The following is a 20,784-nucleotide window of genomic DNA, read 5'->3' on the forward strand; positions in this document are numbered from 1 at the left end:
TATGCCTTTAATCAAACCAGGGGGGATCTGGAACATTGGCAGGTCACCAGGAGTGACAAAATCAAGATGGCAAAAGTAAAAAAAATTAACGTCACCTGACAGGACAACTTAAAGGCAACAAAAAGTAGTTATATGAATAAGTTGGCCAGAAAATAAAGACCAAGGAAAGTGTAGGTCAGCTATTAAATAGCCATGGTAAACTCTTAACAGAAGATGCAAAGAAGGCAGAGCTGCTCAACAACTACTTTACCCCAGTCTTCACCAAAAAATTTAAGCTACAACCAGACAGCTAACAAAAATTAGGGTAAAGAAGGGGACAAGCTGAGGGATGAGATAGCAAATTAAACAGTCAGAAAGCTTTTGATGACTCTAAATGAATTCAAGTCAGCAAGGCCTGATGAACTTCATTCCAGGGTGTTGAAAAACAGGCAGAGGAGATCTCCGTTATTGGCCATGATATTCAAGAAGTTACGAGAGACAGATGAGGTACCAGAGGAGAGGGGTAAATATAGTGCCTCCCTTTAAAAAGGAGGACCTGGGGAACAATGACTGATTACCTTCTGCCAGAGAGCAACAGGTAAGAACTTCTGCTTGCCTGCCTACCGTCTCAGTGAGAGTGTATTTCTGTCAGGGTGATGTCCCTTAGCTTTTCTCCAACCAAGGAGTACCCATAAGGCAGTGGGGAATAGGGGTCTGGGGCGCCATATACTCGCCTTACTCTGGAAGTCGCAACATTGTGATTGTTTTATAAGAGCTACCCCATCACAGGTAGCCCAACCACATTACCGCCAGGCCCTCCAGTCAGATGCATTTTACCTTTGGACCTGAGAATGTAATCTATTGTATAAAATGTCAACCCAGAAAGGCTGATAATGCATGGTACAAGAATCACAGATAGATGCCAATCCAAAAGTGGGTGATGGGCTATAAATAGCTACAGTTATTTTTGTTTCTATTTTTTTTTTTTTGGCTTTTACAACTTTTGTTTCCTAGTGTGACCTAATCAAATTCTGAAAACTATAGATCCTATCGTTAGATAGATACATTTATTGGCAAAGAGGGGCATTTGGAATGTTTTAATATTGTGACTTCCAAGGAAATTTTCAATAAAAAAGTGTTATTTCATATCTGGCCTATGGACTGACACCATCCCACTCACTTGGCCCTCTGCATCTAATGAACTTGACACTCCTATTTTAAAAGAAAGGTAAAGGTCTAGTGAGCTATTCAAAAGACTTTGAAAAATTTCAAAGGACCTTTTTTATTATTATTTTATTATTATTATTATTATTATTGTTGTTATTATTATCAACTGATTGTATCTTATTTGACAGCATGGTACCTTTGATATTCAAGTAGAGATTGCAGAGTTAAGAATTGTGTCTTTAACCCTTGTGACAAATTACCTGGATAGTTGCAGTATGTTACTTAACTGTAGTTTGCTTGGTTTTTTCTCAGAAAGAAAGAAAACCAGATTTTAGTGCCAGATCATAAAAAGTTTTAAATGCCTAAAACTGGACTTTGGCAGAATTGGAGCATATAAAGTCCCAAAATGTAATTTGAAGGTCTTTGCTTAACTGCTTTTTTTAACCCTAAAGAAACCTAAATGCAAGAGATGCCTCCATTTTTTAGCTTACATTTCTTCTGATGCCTGAATTCTCATTTCCAAGCCCAGAACTACTTCAGTCTGAACAGCATTGAGCAGTTTGCCATCTTTCTCATATCTAAGGTTGATTCGGGTCCAGAAATTAAGTAATCTTGTGTTTTGTCCCCTGAGGTGATTCATCTGTAAGTGTTTTCATGACATGCTGGCACAACTGGCTTCTGCAAAATAGGCAGAGCAGCTACCATTTTCTTTTTAAACAGGGGTATCAAAGGTCCAGCCCACAGTCCAGATTTAGACCATGAAGCCCCATCATACAACATGCTGTGCTACCTGTGAGTCTTGAACTGGTCCTGCACAATTCATGAAGTGCACAGGGCCGCACATGGGGCTGATTCTGGCATATGCACAGCACACACAACGCAGGGCTGGGCTGCGGTGCTTGCAGCACCTGCACCAGACCAGCCCAATACATTGGATTGAGTTTGCAGAGCCAGCCTGGTATGTAGACTGGCCCTATCCCACATATCTGGCCCTCTGGACCGAATGAGTTTGATAGCCTTTTTTTAAAAAAAGAAAGAGGAACATTTGTCCAGGGCACTTGACACTAGTATTTGTCTAAGGGGAATCAAGCCTCTGGGAATTCAAGCTTACAATAAGAATATCAAAGGAAGCGATTCCCCCACTGTATTCAGCATAGGTGAGGCATCACCTGAAATGCTGTGTTCAGTTTGGGCCCCAGGCTTCAAGAAAGATGCAGACAAGTTTTAGAAAGAGTATGTCAGAGAATAACAAAAATGATGGAGGCCTGGAAAACATAACTTCTGAGAATAGGCTGAAAGAACTATTGGGTTGTCTTGAGTAGACAAGATTAGGGTGGGATGTTGATAACAGTCTTCCAGTATCTGAAGAGTGGTGACAAAGAGGATGGAACTAGCCTATTCTCTGTGGCTGCTGCAGACAGGACAAGGACTAATGGTCTTAAATTGCATCAAGGGAAATTTAGGGTAGATAGCGGGAAGAACTTTCTCACTCTGAGGGCAATGAAGCATTGGAACAGGCTACTCAGAGAGGTTGTGGAATCTCCGTCTCTGGGAATTTTTACGAATAAGTTAGGCAGACACTTGCCTGGGATGGTTTGGTCAGGGATGATCATGTCCTGAGCACAGGGATTGGACCAGATGGCTTTCTGAGGTCCCTTCCAGCCCTGCTATTCTATGATTCTGTGATTCCCTTTGCCATACTTATTAGGCAGCAGAGACACATCCCCTTCTGTGCCTTCTCCTTCTGATCCAATGAATCTTGAATTGTCTTCTGCACAATCACACAGATGCAACGAAAGAAGTAGACAGCATCCTCACCTAGCACAACCTGTAGTTTGGTAGTGAGAACACTCTTGAAGGAGGTGGGAAACAAGAGGGATGGGGAGTTCAGACAGAAAGAGGGAATTGAACTAGAATTCCCCACATCTTGGAAGAAAGAGCATTGTTCAAGCAGTGTAACAGGGAGCCAGAGGAGCACCAAGTCATGGCAGGCATGGTAGAAAGTGGGTAGAAAGAGGACCTGGGGTGGGACAGGAGTAGGGCAGTCCCTAGGAGGTGCTACAACCACCCACAGGGCCTGTCCTGTCACAGACACTAGTAACAAATGTCATCAACCTTTCTCTCCTTGGAACTGCAGATACTGAGGATCTTCTCCTCCCTATCCCTTATACCTGCTAAACCAGTGGTTAGGGTACTCATCTGGGAGGTGAGAAATAAAGGTGAGTGAGTCCCTAGTCTAAATCAGGTAGAACTTTAGACTTGAACCTGGGTCTTGCACGTCCTGTATGATTGGTCCAGTTACCCCACCATTGGCATTCTTGCATGCACAAATCCTGGAAATTACACAGTAGACCTGAGAAACTTGTCCCAGTTGAGGTTTTAGGTCAAATTAATCATCTGATGATGGAAAACCATGCCAATCAAAAAAAGAAAAAACCTCTTGGGCATGAATTCCGTTAACCTATCCACAGTGTTTTCTTTTCTCTCCCACTGAAAGCAGCGTGGTAAGTCATGGGGGTGATAATTCTTTTTTTTTGAGGCTGGAGGGCTTTGTGGGATATTAAGAGAGGCATAAAAGGTGTTTTTGGAGAACAGAGCCAGTAAAGAACAGCAGGAAGAAAAAATTTGTGCAAGGTGGAGAAGGAATGGAAAAATGACATCAGGGATTTAAGAGAGTAGGCAAGGGTTTTAAGAAGGAGAAGAAATGCTGGGGCTAGTGGGTGATCAAATAGAATACGCTAGTTGGGGAGGGCAAAAAAAATCAGGTCTAATAACTGAGAGATTCCAAGGAAAGAAGAAAAAGAGAATTAGGAATCTGAGAAGGAAAGGGAAAGAAAACTTGTGGGAGGTGAGATTGGGGACTAGGGGAGCTATTAGTACAGAGAGACTCTTGGAAAAAACAGAAGTCAACAAATAGTTAATTTCTGTGACAGCAAAGACTACCACACAAAAACTGGTGACACTTTGAATTTTAAGTGTTTACATGCAGGATTCTCCCTTGTCTTTAGCTGTATTGCCCACTTTTGCAAAAAAATGTCAGTCCTATCCTAATTATAAGGATAAATATAAAACCACAAATTCCAATTTATAATCCAGCATTGTCATCAGATTAATTTTTAAAAGCATCCCCTGTAAGAATGTTAGTCCTTAATTCAATATATCTCAACCCTTCTGGACTTGAAGCATGCCTCACTGGACTCAAGGCAGCCCTCCATAACTTTTGTAAATTCAATGGCACCCAACTCCAAAAATTAATCTATAGATCATAGTGTTTATTTCTTTGCAGAGGGGCTGTGCAGCAGGGATGGGGGATTGCCCAGGCAGGAGAAAGCCTGAGCCTGAACTTACCTTCTTAGTTTACTTACTTATCTCCTCACACCTCAGGGCACCCTTCAAAAGATCTGTTGGCATCAAAGGATACCCCAGCACCATGATTGAAACTCACTGCCTTAATTGCTCACTCTGACATCCCATGAACCTTTCATAGGAGGATTTGTTACTCCTCATTGTCAGAGGCCCCGAAGTGGACTGGATGGGCAACAGTTTGATCACTAAGCAACTTCTAAGTTTTCCTTGATGTGTTTCTTTTCATGCAAGTGCAGGCTATTAAACTTTCCGCAACTTTTACCTCTGAGTTTGACCTTGTCAATGAAAAGTTGAAAGCCAGGGCAAAATATCCATTTTTGCCCAGACCATTCATTATTTTTTAAATCATAACAAAATCAAGAGTGGCTGTTTTCAGACTTTCTGAGCACCAGACTCCAGAAATAGCTCCTCTCTCTGCTGAACTGTACATTACAGATGTGTGGAGGCCAGACTAGAAAAAGAATTAGACATCAAGTCCATCTCCTTGCCAATAACAATTTGTATGTTCTGCTTTGTGGTATTTTGTCTAACGTATTCTTGTGTTTCACAAATGACGAGTCCTTCATCACTTGCTGAGGGAAACTATTTCAAAGCCTTTAGAGATGTGAAAATGCACAGATGCCAGAATGATCAAAGGAGTATAAGAACTGAAATACTACCTCACCTTGCAGAAAGTTTTTTCTAATAGGTTTTATAAATTTTTCCCCTATTTTTCCCCATTATTCCTATTCATTCCCATTTGCTACACTTAGCAATTCCTTCCTTCTCTCACGTTGAATGTGTTACCTCATATGATCAATATGCACCAAATTTTCTCCCTTAGCCAAGTTAGACATTTTTAGTTCTTGTCCTTTACTCTTGAGGGAATCCTTTCTAGCCAATATTCATTGTTTTATTTTGCTTTTAATTAATTATTTCCACCTTATTATTATCTTTCTATTAATGTACAGTATCATCTCTAGCTCTGTTTCAAAATTGACTCCTCAGGTTTATTTTTCTGTGGGTGATTTTTCTTCAGATATATTAGGTTGCATTTTTCAAAGCCGGTGTTCATTTGTTCTTGTTAATAACTATTTCTGATCTTTCTAGGTCACCTTCTTTCTTACCAGTATACATAACTCTTTCTGATTGTGTACCTTTTCTCTCTTAGGGTGAACTTCTTCTAGTTTTTTTTAATAAAATGTTAAATAAGACTTTTATAATACTAGTTTTGTCATACCCCACTGCACAGCCCAATAAGATGCCATTTATTAAAGCTGTTGAGAGACTTCTGTTTGGATTACATCTCCTGTCTGTAACAATCATATCAATGTTGATGAATGTTGTTAAAAATTCATTTCTAAAATGTTAATTGAAGAAACACATTGACGATGTGTTTTAAAATATTGAATTTATTTTATTATTCACTTTGATTATGATTCAGTTCAATGCCTAGGGTCTCCATAGAGTCAATGGAGCCACTGAAGCAGTTTGTGTTTGTGATTCCTATTTATGTACCAAGGTTCTCTATGCAGTCAAAGGGGCACTTGCATCCCCTCAGACTACTTCAAAGCCATCTGCATGATGGTGGGACCCAAGGTAGGCTCCAAAGAGGTATTATGCTTGCAGGGGGGCGGTTCCCTCACCGAATGGACAAGGCCTATCTATACATAATTTGAGGTTCCTCAGTACAACAATTTGCAAAGCATCTTAGCTGGGAGTTGGATGCAGAAGTACCTATTAAGGTCAATTGAAAGCATTCATTGACTCTCTGAGTAAGTTTCTAAGGAAAGTTGTGATCCATTATGGAAGTACACAATGCATTCAGGTGCTTAATGAGTTTGGGGATTGCTGAACTAATTTGAATTGTTCTTTGGTACTTAGACAGCTAAGGTGGCCCTGAATACCATTTATGCATCTACTGAGCCAATTTGAATCCTGTCCTAACTTCTACTAATTTCAGTGAGAGTTAACTGCTTAAATAAGAATGAGGCACTTGGATACCTTTGAGGATCCAAATCTTAGTGTAGTTCATGCAGACTCATTTTGCCTCTGAAATATTCTCCCTTTAGTACATTGCTTATTTTCTTATTGATAGTGGATGCATCTACATGTGCACTGTAATGTGCAGTGGCCTATTTTATTGTGCATTAAAGCATCACATAAAAAAAGCGCTATTACACTAAGGCCCAGTAAAAGAGGCTACTACGCATTAAGCATCACTTAAAAACCATGCACATTCATTACTGTGCATTAAGGCAGTCTAATGGACACCTGTTTAGTACCTCAAATGGGAGGCACTAAATTTAATGCACATTAAGAAAAGTGCCGTAAAGTATGTGCACTCCCAGAGTCTCCGAATTGTGTTGCAATGAAACAATTTGATATTAACTTCAGAAGGGTTGATAGAACCTATACACAGTCATAGATTATTTCATCTCCCCTCTCAGTACTCAGTGTCGATAGCTTAAGCTGTAACAGGGTCATAAGAATTGGTGAAATTACTGTGAACAGTGCTGAGTATTGTCAAATGAGATGTAGTTAGTGATGACTAGAATTGAATTCAGACTACTAGTTCATTTTACATAGGTTGCCTGCCTAATATTGGATGGTAACAAGATTTTCATACATTCCATATAGCAAAGGTTGAAACAAGTGATTGTGACTGTGAGTTATTCAATCCTGTATGTTTCAGAAATGCATGTCATTTTTTAACTTACCTATAATAACTAAACTTTAAGAAGTTGCAACCAACCATTATTTGGCCACATTTTGAAACATCATCCTACTAAAAGAAGACTCGTTGATTTTTCTTTTGATTCCTCATGAAGACCAAATCAGATAATAGTCTTAGAATTGTATAAGTGTTAATACACTTAATTTCTCTGTGTTGTGACTTGGTAAATGAATTCATGAAAGCAAATTTATATAACATGTAGCTGAATTATAAAATGCTATGTAAAAATGTTTAAGCACTTAAGAGGGAATTGTTTGGATCAGCATATTTTAAATCACCATCAGATGTGTCTAAATGCACTTATGAATATTAACTGAAGATTTTAAATTACAGTAACTCATTCTGACATTCTCAGCAAATGCCAACAGGCATAGCTTTTACAGCAGGTTCATAGAAGATATTCAGATAAAATATTCATGATTTCCTTGCTAAAAAAAAAGCCACTTTCAGACCTGCATAGGAATGTTTAAGAGAAAATGACCTATAACTGGACAGATGCTCATGTTTAAATATAAACAAAAGTAAGGGAGGTTTGCTTAGATTAATGTACATCATATGTTGGTCTTTGTATATTCCAGTACATGTAACAATTAAAAACAGATTTCCTTCTGCTTTTTAAGCCGCTCATTTCATTTTCAAAATTCAAAGATCAATTTAATAGCAGGAAATTCTGCGGAGTAATTTGGTTCCAGGTGTCCCTAAAGTGGCTATGCTGCAGGAAACATGCTTATTGTACTGTTTCCATAATGGGAACTCTCCACAATAAATTATGCTTTCTTAACCCTGGAGCAGATTCTCAAGGAATCCATACTTGGAGTTGAAGAAGGTGATTAGGAACAGTCCGCATAGATTCACCAAGGCTAAATCATGCCTGACCAACCTGATTGCTTTCTCAGGTACGATGACTGACTCTGTGGATGCAGGGAAGGCAGTGTACATAATATACCTTGACTTCAGCAAAGTTTTGATACAGTCTCCCACAACGTTCTCGCAAGCAAGCAAAGGAAGCAAGGGGCTGGATGAATTGACTGTAAGGTGGGTAGAAAACTGGCTGCAGCACTGGGCCTAGATAGTAGTAATCAATGGCTTGATGTCTAGTTGATAGCCGGTATCAAGTAGAGTGCTCAAGGGGTCGGTCCTGCGGCCAGTTTTCTTCAATATGTTCATCAACAACCTGGAAGATGACATAGAGTGCATCTTCAGCAAGTTTGCAGATGACACCAAGCTGGTGGGGAGTAGTAGGTATGCTGGAGGGTCAGGCTGGGATTCAGAGTGACCTAGAGAAATTGAAGGATTGGGCCAAAAGAAATCTCATGAGGTTCAACAAGGGCTAATGCAAAGTTGTTCACTTAGGATGGAAGAATCCTATGAATCAATATAGGCTGGAGGCTGACTGACTGGGCAACAGCTCTGCAGAAAAGGACCCGGGGGTTACAGTGGACAATAAGCTGGATATGAGTCAACAGTGTGCCCTTGTTGCTAAGAAAGCTAACTGTATACTGAGCTGCATTGGTAGGAGGGTTGCTAGCAGGTCAAGGGTAGTGATTATTCTCCTCTATTCAGCACTGGTAAGGCCACATCTGGAAGACTGTGCTCAGTTTTGGGCCTCCACTACAGAAAGGATGTGAGAAAATTGGAGAGATGCCAGTGGAGGGCAACAAAAATGGTTCAGGGCTGGGGCACATGACTTATTAGAAAAGACTGAGGGAACTGGTCTTTATTTAGTCTACAGAAAAAAAGACTGAGGAGGTATTTAATAGCAGCCTTTAGCTACTTGAGCAGGGGGTTGAAAGAAGATGGAGCTAGACTATTCTCAGTGGTGACAGATGACAGATCAAGGAGAAACAGTCTCAAGTTGCAGCAAGGGAAGGTTATGTTATATATTAGGAATAATTTTCTCACTAGAAGGGTAGTAAAACACTGGCACAGGTTACCCAGAGCAGTTTTGAAATTTCCATCCTTGGAGGTTTTTAACACCCAGGTGGACAAAGCCTTAGTTGGCTGGTCTTGCTTTGAGCAGGTGCTTGGACTAGATGACCTCCTGACATCCCTTTCAAACCTCCATTTCTATGATTCTATAACCTCGAATTCTATTTCAATAAACATACATTCTTAGGTTACTCTAGGAGGCTCATTGAAAATGAGGCTTTTTCAAGCAAGTATACCATTACAGGCTGTCCCTGGGTCATAATATTCCCTTCCACCAGTGCTATAATGATATTTGCTGTTTTTGTTGCAGTTCAGCATTCAATGGAATGTTGTACCATTTTATGCTGATTAATGTTTGGATTGTGGTAACCAGCACCTGCTGATAAATCAGCTTATTACTGGGATAGCAACCACTGAAAAACTTTATCCATCATCCCCACTTTGGTTTAAAACAGGAATCATCAGTCTGCCATTCTGCTTATTTCTTTTGTGAATACAAATATCCTTTTCAAGTTTGCATGTGTTTACTCTTAATTTCTGGACCCGAATCAACCTTAGATATGAGAAAGATGGCAAACTGCTCAATGCTGTTCAGACTGAAGTAGTTCTGGGCTTGGAAATGAGAATTCAGGCATCAGAAGAAATGTAAGCTAAAAAATGGAGGCAGCCCTCTTGCATTTAGGTTTCTTTAGGGTTAAAAAAAGCAGTTAAGCAAAGACCTTCAAATTACATTTTGGGAATTTATATGCTTCAATTCTGCCAAAGTCCAGCTTTAGGCATTTAAATCTTTTTATGATCTGGCACTAAAATCTGGTTTTCTTTCTTTCTCATTTTTTTCTCTCTTGCCACTCAGCAGATACATCTTAGAGTGATGCATATGAGAGGGCACAATATGTAGGGCTTTACCAGTGGCTATGTCCACAAATCTGCTTGTTTCAATCTGGAATCAGGAAACAGCATCTTTTATAATTGCTGGAGGCAGTCAGCTGGAGGAACCTAGAAAAGTTGATAAGAATGAAAAAGGTTTAGCAAGGACATTGTCAAACTTTGCTCACCATTTGAAAGTATTCTTCTCTGTATTTTCAATGAGGTAGCCTCTTATTTGGCACGCAGTGGGCATGACTACACATGCATTTGCTCCAGGGTGGGTTTACTCTAGAGTATATGTAGTCATGCCCACGTGTAAATTACTCCAGAGTAAACCCACCCCAGACAGATGTCTGCACATGCAGGGAAGCAGGAACAGATTTGTTGCAGTCTGCACGTATCCCCTAGGTCCTGGCACCATCCCTCTGACACCACTAGGGGGAGCTGGAGGCTCTAGCCACAGCTGCCTGTGGCCAGTGGCCATCTTCAAAAGGCAGCCCTGTGCACTGATCCTGGGTGACCTGCTTCCCTGGCCTGAAGCAGCGTGCAGAATGTAGTGGCAATACACAGTAGCTGTCACCACAGCCTCTGCCTTCAATGCCATGGCTGCATCAGCCCCAGACTCTGAGAGCAACCTCTGGGCCCACCTGGCCAGTCAGGACTGGTGGCTGCACATTGGACAGACCACCGGAGACAATGATCAGTGGCTTGAGTCCTTTCAGATGACCCAGGCCAGCTTCCAGGCCTGCACCTGGAGTGGCAGGATACCACCATGCGGTGGCCCCTCCCCATGGATGCACAGCTGGCCATGTCTGCCAGCCTCTACTACATCAGCTACCTCTTCGGCATGGGCAAGGCTACCACCCGGGAGGCCATCCTGGAGATGTGCAGAGCCCTCCAGGACATGCTAGAACACACTCTACTCTGGGTGCATGACCCCCCTGGCAGTAGTGTTGGGATTCTGTGCTCTGGGCCCCAGTGCATCAGGGCCCTGGATGGGACCCACATCCCTGTCACCTGCCCACCCTGTGGCAACGACCTCTACTACCACTGACGGGGCTTCCACTCTGTTGTGCTCCAGACTGTCATTGGCCAGTGTGGTGCCTCCATGAACTTAAGCACTGGCTGAGTGGGCGGCACCCACGGCACCCACATGTTCCACAACTTTGCCCTGCCAGCCTTGGTGGAAAGCAGGTGCTTTGCACTTGGGGTGCTGGACCTCCAGCTGGGCTCAGTGGTCCCTCCCCTCCTCATCAGGGAATCTGCCTACCCATTCCTCCCCTGGCTCATGCAGCCCTACACAGGGCAGCTGGACCCCCGCCAGGCATACTTCAATTGGTGCCTGGGCTGGGCCCATGTCCTAGTGACTCCATCTCTTATTCAGCCATCTCAAAGGGCACTGGTACACCCTCACCGCCTGCCTCAGGTTCACCAAGACCAGTACCCCCCAGGCCATTGTTGCAGCCTGCGTGCTGCATAACACCTGCAAGGGGAAGCTCTTCCATAAGGCCTGAGTGGAGGAGGTATAGCAGACAGAGGATGCCTGGCACTGGGAGCATCAGCTGCAGTGACAGCAGCAGGTTCCCCTTCCTCCCTGCTGAGGCCTCAGGTGAGCTGTGCACCAACCAGTGTGGACCAGGGTACCAGGTGTGAAAGGTGCTAGCCAACCACATCCTTTTACACTCCCCACTGCCCACCTGGAACTGCCGCTCATGGCCCTCCACCCCACCATGCACCCTGAGCACCACACTCACTGCAGACAGCTCTCTGAAAAGCAGTTTATTCACCTCTACAGAGACAGACCCCTTCCCTTCTCCCTTCCTCCCCAACAACAGAGCCTACCACTTTCCCCCCCTCCAGATTTACAAGTAGCAAATTTACTCACAATTAGAGCAAATTACTGTGCAGTAAGCGTCTGCACATGTAGACGTGGATGCTTACTGCACAGTAATTTCCTCTACTGTGTAGTAAAGTGTTCCATGTAGATGCAGCTAGTGAGTACTTACTTCTACCAGCAAGTACACTGTGGGCCTAGATGATATATTTAGTCTGGAGTGGAGTTTCAATTGGTTTTGTATTCTGATGTAAATTAAGGAGCCCTCCACCTCAGTCTCTCCAAAGAATCCCAGTGCATTCACGGGATGTGGCTCAGGTTTAGGTGGCTGCCTGGTCCCAGGAGGAGCATAGCTGGGGAAGTAAAAATAGCCCAGTCAGGGTAGAGATGGCAGGTAAGGATAGCACAGCTCTGGGACTGTGGTGAGTAGCTGGGCTTTACCAGCCACAGAGCTGTGCTGTGAACTTGGTCAGGTCTTCACTAGATCAAGTTGATCTTTGCTGATCAGATTAAGCCTTTATTAATCTAAAGTTAGTTCACCTAGGTTATGTATTAGGAATAATATTCTCACTAGAAGGGTTAGGCTTGCCACTTTTAGTGCGACCTTGACCCTGTGAACGATAGTTTTCAAGAAGCCATTCTGTATCCACAGCTACCACTGGTAGGAATGGAGTATCCACGTGGGGGTTGCTGCAGGGATGCACCCCACATAATCTGTACCATCTTTATGTACTCCTTTTAATATGGATGCCAGTACACTTTACAGAGGTAGGGCTCTGTGTCTTTGAGGACCTACGTGCCCTCAACTCCTAGTAACAGATGGAAAGTGAGGCACTCCTGGCAGTCTCCAGCTTTCAAAGTTATGTATAAGAATGAGTAGTATAAGTGTGCAGCAGCACTGTGTGATGAATAAATTATAGGATTCACTCATAAGGTCGATAGCAGATGAGAGAGAAATTAAGAGGGAAGGTGGGAAAAAAGATCTGCTTCTAGCTGAGAGTTGAAAAAAAGTTGTTGAGTCTACATTTAGCCTGAAGGATATTTGAGTTTTGAGTCTGTGAGAACTCGTTGCCTAGATTAGTGCAGCAGAATCCATCTTTTAATTATAGAATTAGACTCACTTGGTTTCCCCTCACTGTTTCTGGACAAGCAAAGAAAAACTGCAGGGGGAAAAATTTGAAATGGAGGGGGAAAACCATAATTACAACCTGCTGGAGGCATATTTTTCAATAAATGAAGTTCTGCTTGGGAACATAATGTCATGCTGTCTTTATGGAACTAGTGTTGGAAAATAAATCAGGAATACTATTTTTTACCCCAAACTTGTTAAGCCACTAGCTGCAGTTTCTTGTCTCTAAACTTCCAACTCAACTTTGAACCCCAACGTCAGTGCTAGTAATAGCATATCCTCTGAGTCCTATAATTGTGAATTACCAGTGAAGTGATTAGGGAGATAAAGAGACTATAATGGAAGGAATCACGTATCTTATCTAGTCACCATACTAATTGGAAGCAGCCTTCTGTGATGGGAAAAATATTTTTAATTTAATTCAGTAAAAACCCAAAGATGTTGCAGTTCCACTGCTTGTTTTTGTCTTTAAAATACATGAAGGTTTTTAGGAGTAGTTAAATAAAACCTAAATCATATTAATATTTGTTTAAAATCCCTAATATTCTCTCCTCTTATACAGCCCCTATTGTCCATAATATGGAAGTATTTCACAGCACCTTCTAACATTAGGATATATAAAAACTCCACAGTATAAACAGAAATAAAACTTAAGCCTCCTGAATTCCAATCCAATACTTTCTCTACTATATAGTCTTTCTTCATTTGTATATACACTTCTCTACAATTAAGAATAAAAAAAGTGGGGAAATTCACAGGTCAGTACAAAGATATTACTTAAATGCATTTATCCTTTAGGACTGAGTAGTAGTTAATGTACATGTAGTTAAGAGGTTAATTATACTGAAAACTTCAGTTGACCCAGACATATCATTTCAGTACATTCAGATGTGTTACAGAAATGAAATAGATCCTTTAAAAAAATATTTTTCTCATTATTTTTCTTACAGACCTTTTTAGAATAAGAAGTAATATCAATAGTTTTTTCCAGTGTACTGAAATAACGTTCTTTTTTTTTTTCCAAGTGCAGGACTATGAGTACAATCTCAGACTGTTTATTGCCTCAGATGAGATAACACTGCATTCAGTGTCAAATTTCATTGAAATTCCTAATTCAGTTACAGAAATCTGGGTTGAGACTTAGCACATAAGGATAACAGTGTTTTCTAATAACAGAAAAGGCATAAAGATTTTTATTGCTTCCTAGAAAAATATTTGAAAGTAAGGTTGCAGATCACATTCACTTATGGCCCCATTTATATTTCTGAGTTTATGAGTATTCAGGTATGAAAGCTATTTTTCAAGAAGCCAGATCTTCCTATTTTCATCATATCAGCCCAAGATGTGATCCACACCAACTGAGTTTTTCCATTTAAAATTATCAGTAGTTTACAAAAGATGATCTGAAAATAGAAGAAAACCTTTGCATTATAATTAACAAAAACAAAAATGTCACCTCAAAGTAGTAGTACTTATTTTATGTTTTCTTTTTTCAGGTTGCAGTCATATTTGTTGGATTACCTTTTGCTTAAAGCTGTGTGTAAATTATTTCTACTGTGTCTAGTTGAAAATATCCTCTATATGCAGGTTCTTGGTTAAAATGAATGTCTGACACATTTGACTTATTCTGTGACTGAAAATTGAAAGTATTCTCTGCTCCACCATAAAATGTTTTGCTTTCTGGTTGCAACAGTCCTGTAGTCAAAGCCAGCTAAAATCAGTTCCCCTAATACTGCATTTATGCCCCTTGCGCATCTGAAGAACTAATCTCCAACAAGAGGAACTGATGAAATTTGCTTAATATTCTTCTTGCATTATCGTAAAATTAGCCTCACTTGCTTTGGCACACAAAATAAAATAAAAAAACTCCCCACAAAAATCTATCATACACATGTTAACAGGAGGTTAGCAGCACTGAGGATCACTCTCTACAATTCAATAATTTTATTACAAAAGGCAGAAAAACACAGGTAAATTAAAGAAAGTTATAAATGGGCCAGCAGGATTTACCTACCCTTAAATTTCCCAGATAAAGGATAAACATCTACTTACTACTTCAGGGTGTAATCAGCTACTCTAATGGGGAGTAACCCCTACAATAAGTAGGGTCCCTTCTTATAGAAAGTGGTTTGGAAGCTGTCCACAAGACACAGTTGAAGAAATGGTAATTGAGCTGAAAACATTTTTTCTTAATTATTCTTTTTTGTAGCATGATTGTATAACTGTGAGTTCTGTTTCTTGTCTGAATCGTTGTTTCCCCTGAGACATGATGATTATGTATATGATAAATAGCAGTGTTAGCTCTCTGAACATAATGTAGACAGCTAATAATATAGTATATGTGTTTGTTTTTCCCAACTGTAGAAATTTGGGAGACAAACTTGTTTGGGGCTCCGTGCCCTGATTCAAGCAAGAAGTACTTGCTTTGTGTATACATTCCAATATTGATTTGGAAGACAAAATGTTAGTTGCAACTCAGATCACCATTGTGTAAGTTCCATTGCCCAAGGTATCATATCTTCAAAGTGTCAAGTACAGGGCAAGGATTCCTGGTTTGTGAGGGAGAAAAGTAATTTTGTTTTGTTATTTTACTCTTAAGCTGTTTCAAAGACAGAAGGGATAGACTGCTTCTGACATTGAACATTTGAGGTGATAATCTCTTGTGCCACGACTGTAGTTTGACAGGCACTTGTTGGAACATAGGAGGTAGTTCAGAGGGCTGAGGTTGAACTGATGAACAACTGCTATATGAACTTGGAGGGCTGAAACCAAATAAAAATCAAACATAGGTTGTACATAGGAAGTCATTAAGAATTTTGATCAAATGGCAAAAAATCAAAAAAGGCGTAGCCAAATAAGCCAAATTTAAGAAGAAGTGGAGAGCCATGTTTGAGTCTTTTACTTTCCTAAGGAGACTCTTAGAGTGCTGACATTCAGGCCCCCATTCTAACTCATGGCACTTAACATAAAGCACCATCAGTTTGAGCCCCCCTCCACTTGTTGGGAGGGGAGGCACAAGCTGACCTAGTGAGCCAAGAAGCACCCCTCTCCTTAGCCATGCCCCCTGGGGCTGTCAGCAGGGAGGGAGCAGGGAGGAGGGAGGGATAAGCCAGCAGCAGTGAGCTGCTCCTTTCATGAGCTGCCAGCTTGCCTGGCCTGAGCTGGAAGAGGGGCCTAGATTAGAGCCACCCTTTCCTCATGGGCCTTGCCTGGCTCCTCCCAGTACCTCAGCTGGGGGGTTGGAGAGGTCCATGAGGTGGAGGGGCTCTAATCCATGCCCCCTCCAGCTCAGGTTGGGCAAGCTGGCAGCTCATAAAAGTAGCATCTCCCTGCTGCAGGCTTGCCCCTCCCTCCTCCTTTCTCCTTCCCTGATGACAGCCCCCGGGGTGGGGCTGAGCTGAATCAGCCCAACTCTGATCATGCAAAAAATTAACCCTAGAGAAGGAAGACGTGTTCCCTAAGGTGATATCTGATATCTCATTTGAGGAGGGTTAATTTTTCACACAATTGGTCCCTTCAGAGGTGCTCTGCAGCCATGCATGGGTGTAGAGCACTTTTAGGGGCCAAATTGTGCAAAACAATGTAACTTCTGTCTGCACCCCAGAAGACTCAAGAGAGTCACCTGGGGTCTCCACTAGGGCGGTTCCAGACTCCTGTGCTATCCCAGGACTGGGACCCACAATCAGCTCCAATGCAGTCCTGGGGCTGAAAATCAGCTGATTGTGGGTCCCTGTCCCAGTACTGCACCAGAGCTGGTCCTAGATTCTGGAATCATGGAATTTGGTATTGTCAATTAATTGTAGGACTTCATCCTCCTGATCAGCCACCTCATCGACAATTAAGTGTTTTTTGCATGGTTTGGTTGAACCTCTAACATACACTAGGGTCTATGTTTTCAAAAATGACTAGTGATTTGGGGTGCCTGAATTTTTTAGGGCTTTTCTTGAGACACCTTAAAGGGCCTGATTTTCCAAAAATGGATTCTCAGTGCTTTCTGAACATTTCAAAAGTTGGTAGAAGTGTGTGAGTATCTTGGGTCACATTCAGAGCAGTGGTGGGCTCCAACTAGTAAGCAAACAAAAACCCGAAAGTTGTTTGTATCTGATTTGCATAACTTATCTGGACAAGAAGTGTGCCTTTATATCTGAGCATAAAAATATTTATAAAGTGAATCACATAGCAAGTGTTCTGTTTTATTCCTCCTTTATTTTTCTCCCCCACTATTTTATACAATATTTTCTTTTTCCTAGGAAAATACTTTCCTCAACAATATAAATATATGTTGGGAAAAAAGTCACAACCCTATTTCCTGCAAAAAATCATTATAGGCACCCTCTTAATACTGGCCTGAGATCTTCCCATATCAGTTGAAGCTGTATGCATTAGCTGAAGGTCTTTATGTTATAACTAGAACCATCAACAGGAAATGGATATGGATAAAAGACAGAGCTCAGGGTTGCTGCTTGAAAAGTAGTTGTAAGTTTCCTCATTTTCAGAGGCATATCAATATATTTTGTTAGTCAAAAAAATGTTTTGATAGATGTATGTCAATTGACTTGCAAACTGCTGTCTACATTTGGTATTAGCTTGTGAATGTAGCTACATTTCAGTTTTACACAGACTACTTTGTATACCATGATTTTTTCTGCAAGTCAGGAAATGGTAAAGTGGACTTTAATTTTTCACATACTTGGCCCCTTCAAAGGCGCTCTGCAGCCATGCACATGTGTAGAGCACTTTCAGGGGCCTGATTGTGCAAAAAAAATATAACTTCTGTCTGCACCCCAAAAGACTCAAGAGAATCACCTGAGGTCTGCATTAGGGTGGTTCCAGACTCTTGTGCTGTCTACACTATACATAATCTATTCTAAAATAAAAAATCTAGTTCCTAAACACGCACACAGTGAGAGAGAAAGAGAAAATTCTGATCAAGTAATGTAGAGTAATTTGTGTTCTAGTTATAGAGAGGAAAAGTGCTTAGAACTATATTATAATACTTGGCTTTTCTATGGATAGCCTTATTTCAATTGCCTACTAAGGAGCATCCTTTTGGTTTTAATTTTAGTGCCTCAGCTTACAAAAATAGGAAATCATTACATTCTTATTTCTATCTGTTTATTTTGGCCCACATGGTAAATCAAATAAAAATGGCAAACTGGATGTGCCCACAAATGGATCCAGGATTTCACAAGAGGAAAAGTGGGAGCTGTGACTAGCACAGCCGGGGTGGCTGCACCCCCCACTTCCTGCATCGGGATGGGCAGACTGCACCATAAAAGCAGCAGATGGGAACTTTATTAAGTTCCCCCAAGCAGGTAAAGAATTCCACCTTCCCTTCCCTTCCCTGCTCAGAGGCACACCCTTCTCCTCTCCTCTCCTCCCCTCCCCTTTCCCCACACCCTGTCTGCTGCTGCCCCTATCCCTGGTGTCCCAGAGCCTGAGGGGAGATCTAGAATTGCTTCTGCCGAGGCTGCACAGGGGCCAGCCTCAGCCTGGGACAGCCAGTGATGGTGAGAGGAGTTTTCTCTCCCAGCACCTGCTTCTGGGCTGGCTGGGAACACCCAGAGACTGGGCATGGACTACATGCCACCACTACTATCCCTGGCTAAGCCTGGCCTCTATGGAGCCCAGGTAGAACTGGGCAGAAGTAGCTCTGGAGCTTCTGTCACCCTGGGACAGTGGGGACAGCCGCAGCAGTGGGTGGGAGAGAGGGGGTGGGAAGGGAGAAAGGAAGGAGAGGGGGTGGGATGTACCTCTGAACACAAACGGGAAGACAGGGAAGCGAATTCTGATCTGCTTGGGGGACTTTAAAAAGTCCACAGCTGCTGCTCCTGTGGCATGGTCAAAAAGCGGGGGTGTGACTGCCATTTCACCCCCCTCTGAATCCATCCCTGGACATACCAGCTGTCTTTAATTTGGCTTATGCTGTGTTCATATTTTTTTGTTTCTTAACTTCAGCTGCTCTTTGCAGCTGAAACTGCATCATTCATGACAATGGTACAACCTCCTTTCCCTCAAAGTATGTGCTCAGTGGGCGCATCTACATGTCCGTTAATGCGCAGCAGTTACTATGCATTTAATTTAGTACTTGCTTAATGAAGTACTAACTAAATGCGCAGTAACTAGAGTTATTGCGCAGTAGCACCAGTGCACAGGTTTTTAGTGATGCGCAGTATCCTAATACTACTGCGCATAGCATATTACCCTTGTTTTTGCCTGGCACACTACTGTGCAGTGTTATTAGGCTACTGTGCAGTAAGCAGCTCGTGTAGACATTCCCAGTAACATCTTAAATAGGTTTGCAGAGCTGTCACTGATTGCAGCCTAAGAATTCTGTTGATAAAATTTCAGCAAAGGAGAGAATCTGCCATTGGTTCTCTTGTACAAACAGCCTCTTTTTGTCCAAGTCAACATACTTGACTGAATCTAGTCAGGAAACAGATAGTTTGACAAAGTGGTAGAGTTTTAGAGTCCCTTTTCAAAAGCAGATCCTCGCATTAACAATGCACATCCTTTCATAGCATCTTGCAAAGCAATGTGTTATGTATTCATGTTGTGTAGTTCACAACAAAAAATATCACATGCATCTCTGAATGAGTTGTTCCATAAAGTGCCACCCTGCCCTGCCTTCTGCCAAGAAAATTTTGGATGTGTACTTTACACATTAACTCCACATTTCACCGGGAATTGTCATCTCATGCTTTTCTGCCAATAGGTTACATAAAGTACCTCAAAGTGTAGTAAAGTAAAAGGATAAACAGTATACTTTGTCTTTAACTCTTAGTTATCCTTTTCCCTTTCAGCACCCTCCTTGATTGGGATGGTAAGGAAGGACTGGGCTTCCCAGAACAGCATTGCCCTCTCATGGCAAGAGCCTGACTTTCCCAGTGGAGCCATTCTGGACTATGAGATCAAGTACTATGAGAAAGTAGGTCTTGCTTAGCGCTTCAGCCAAAATCAAATATTACATAACAACGTGTTAAATTTTTGTTTGTATTTTTTAAAATCTCTTACACTTGTTATCACTTGGTCCCACATACAATCAGTTCATTTCATTTGGTTCAGATCTATTTTATGATTTGTTAATAGTTGTCTTATTTTATGTCAGATTGAAGGACAGTGGAAAACAAGTGATATGCACATCTATTATGAGACCATGGTACAAAGGTTTATAAACCCCTAATTTTTTATAGAGGATTATAAAACTGGTTAAATGTGTAATAATTTCTAATATGTTTGGGGGTTTTTAATTTATGGACTACAACAGCTATATGTTAGCATAATATTTTGGGTATAATACAATTACGCTTAATGTCTTTGAGATTACATTTTGTTATATTACCTTGCAACAACCTGAGACAGAATTAGACAGTATACCTTTTCTAGATGTAATCTTAAGAAAAAACAGTTTATAATATTAATACTGAACTAACTAATACCCCATTTTTGAAGATCATAAAGAGAGAGAAACTACATCATGTTATAATCTGGGCCCAAGATCTTTGGCTAAGTACAGACTTCCAAAAGCCTGAGGCAGAATCAATCCAATCTACATGAGTTTCTCTAAGCTGCATAGATTGGATCAGGAGTGAACTAAACTTATGCTTGCCCTTCGGTAGCAGATGGCACACAGAAGCCTGCACTTGCAGAGGCTAGAAGGCAGGGGGTGTTCCCACACACCTCCCAGCATGCCAGAGATGGCCAAGGGTAACTGATTGCAGCTGAATGGCCGCACCATTCCTGACTGTCTGTCAGCCACCTGTCTCCCACCGCTGCCCTCTCATCGTTCAGACAGTG

General features: G+C 41.6%; 1 protein-coding gene across 1 annotated transcript in view; it reads left to right on the plus strand.

Moving 5' to 3' along the window:
• EPHA6 (EPH receptor A6) overlaps positions 1-20,784 on the plus strand; it is a 973,304-nt gene that overhangs the window by 648,473 nt on the left and 304,047 nt on the right. The window contains exon 6 of the mRNA XM_090058840.1: positions 19,791-19,915. Within this exon, the coding sequence (XP_089914966.1) occupies positions 19,791-19,915 (125 nt within the window). The remainder of the gene's footprint in view (positions 1-19,790; positions 19,916-20,784) is intronic.

Source organism: Crocodylus siamensis, chromosome 1, assembly GCF_052110815.1.
Source record: "Crocodylus siamensis isolate JL-2025a chromosome 1, ASM5211081v1, whole genome shotgun sequence".
Taxonomy (NCBI): domain Eukaryota; kingdom Metazoa; phylum Chordata; order Crocodylia; family Crocodylidae; genus Crocodylus; species Crocodylus siamensis.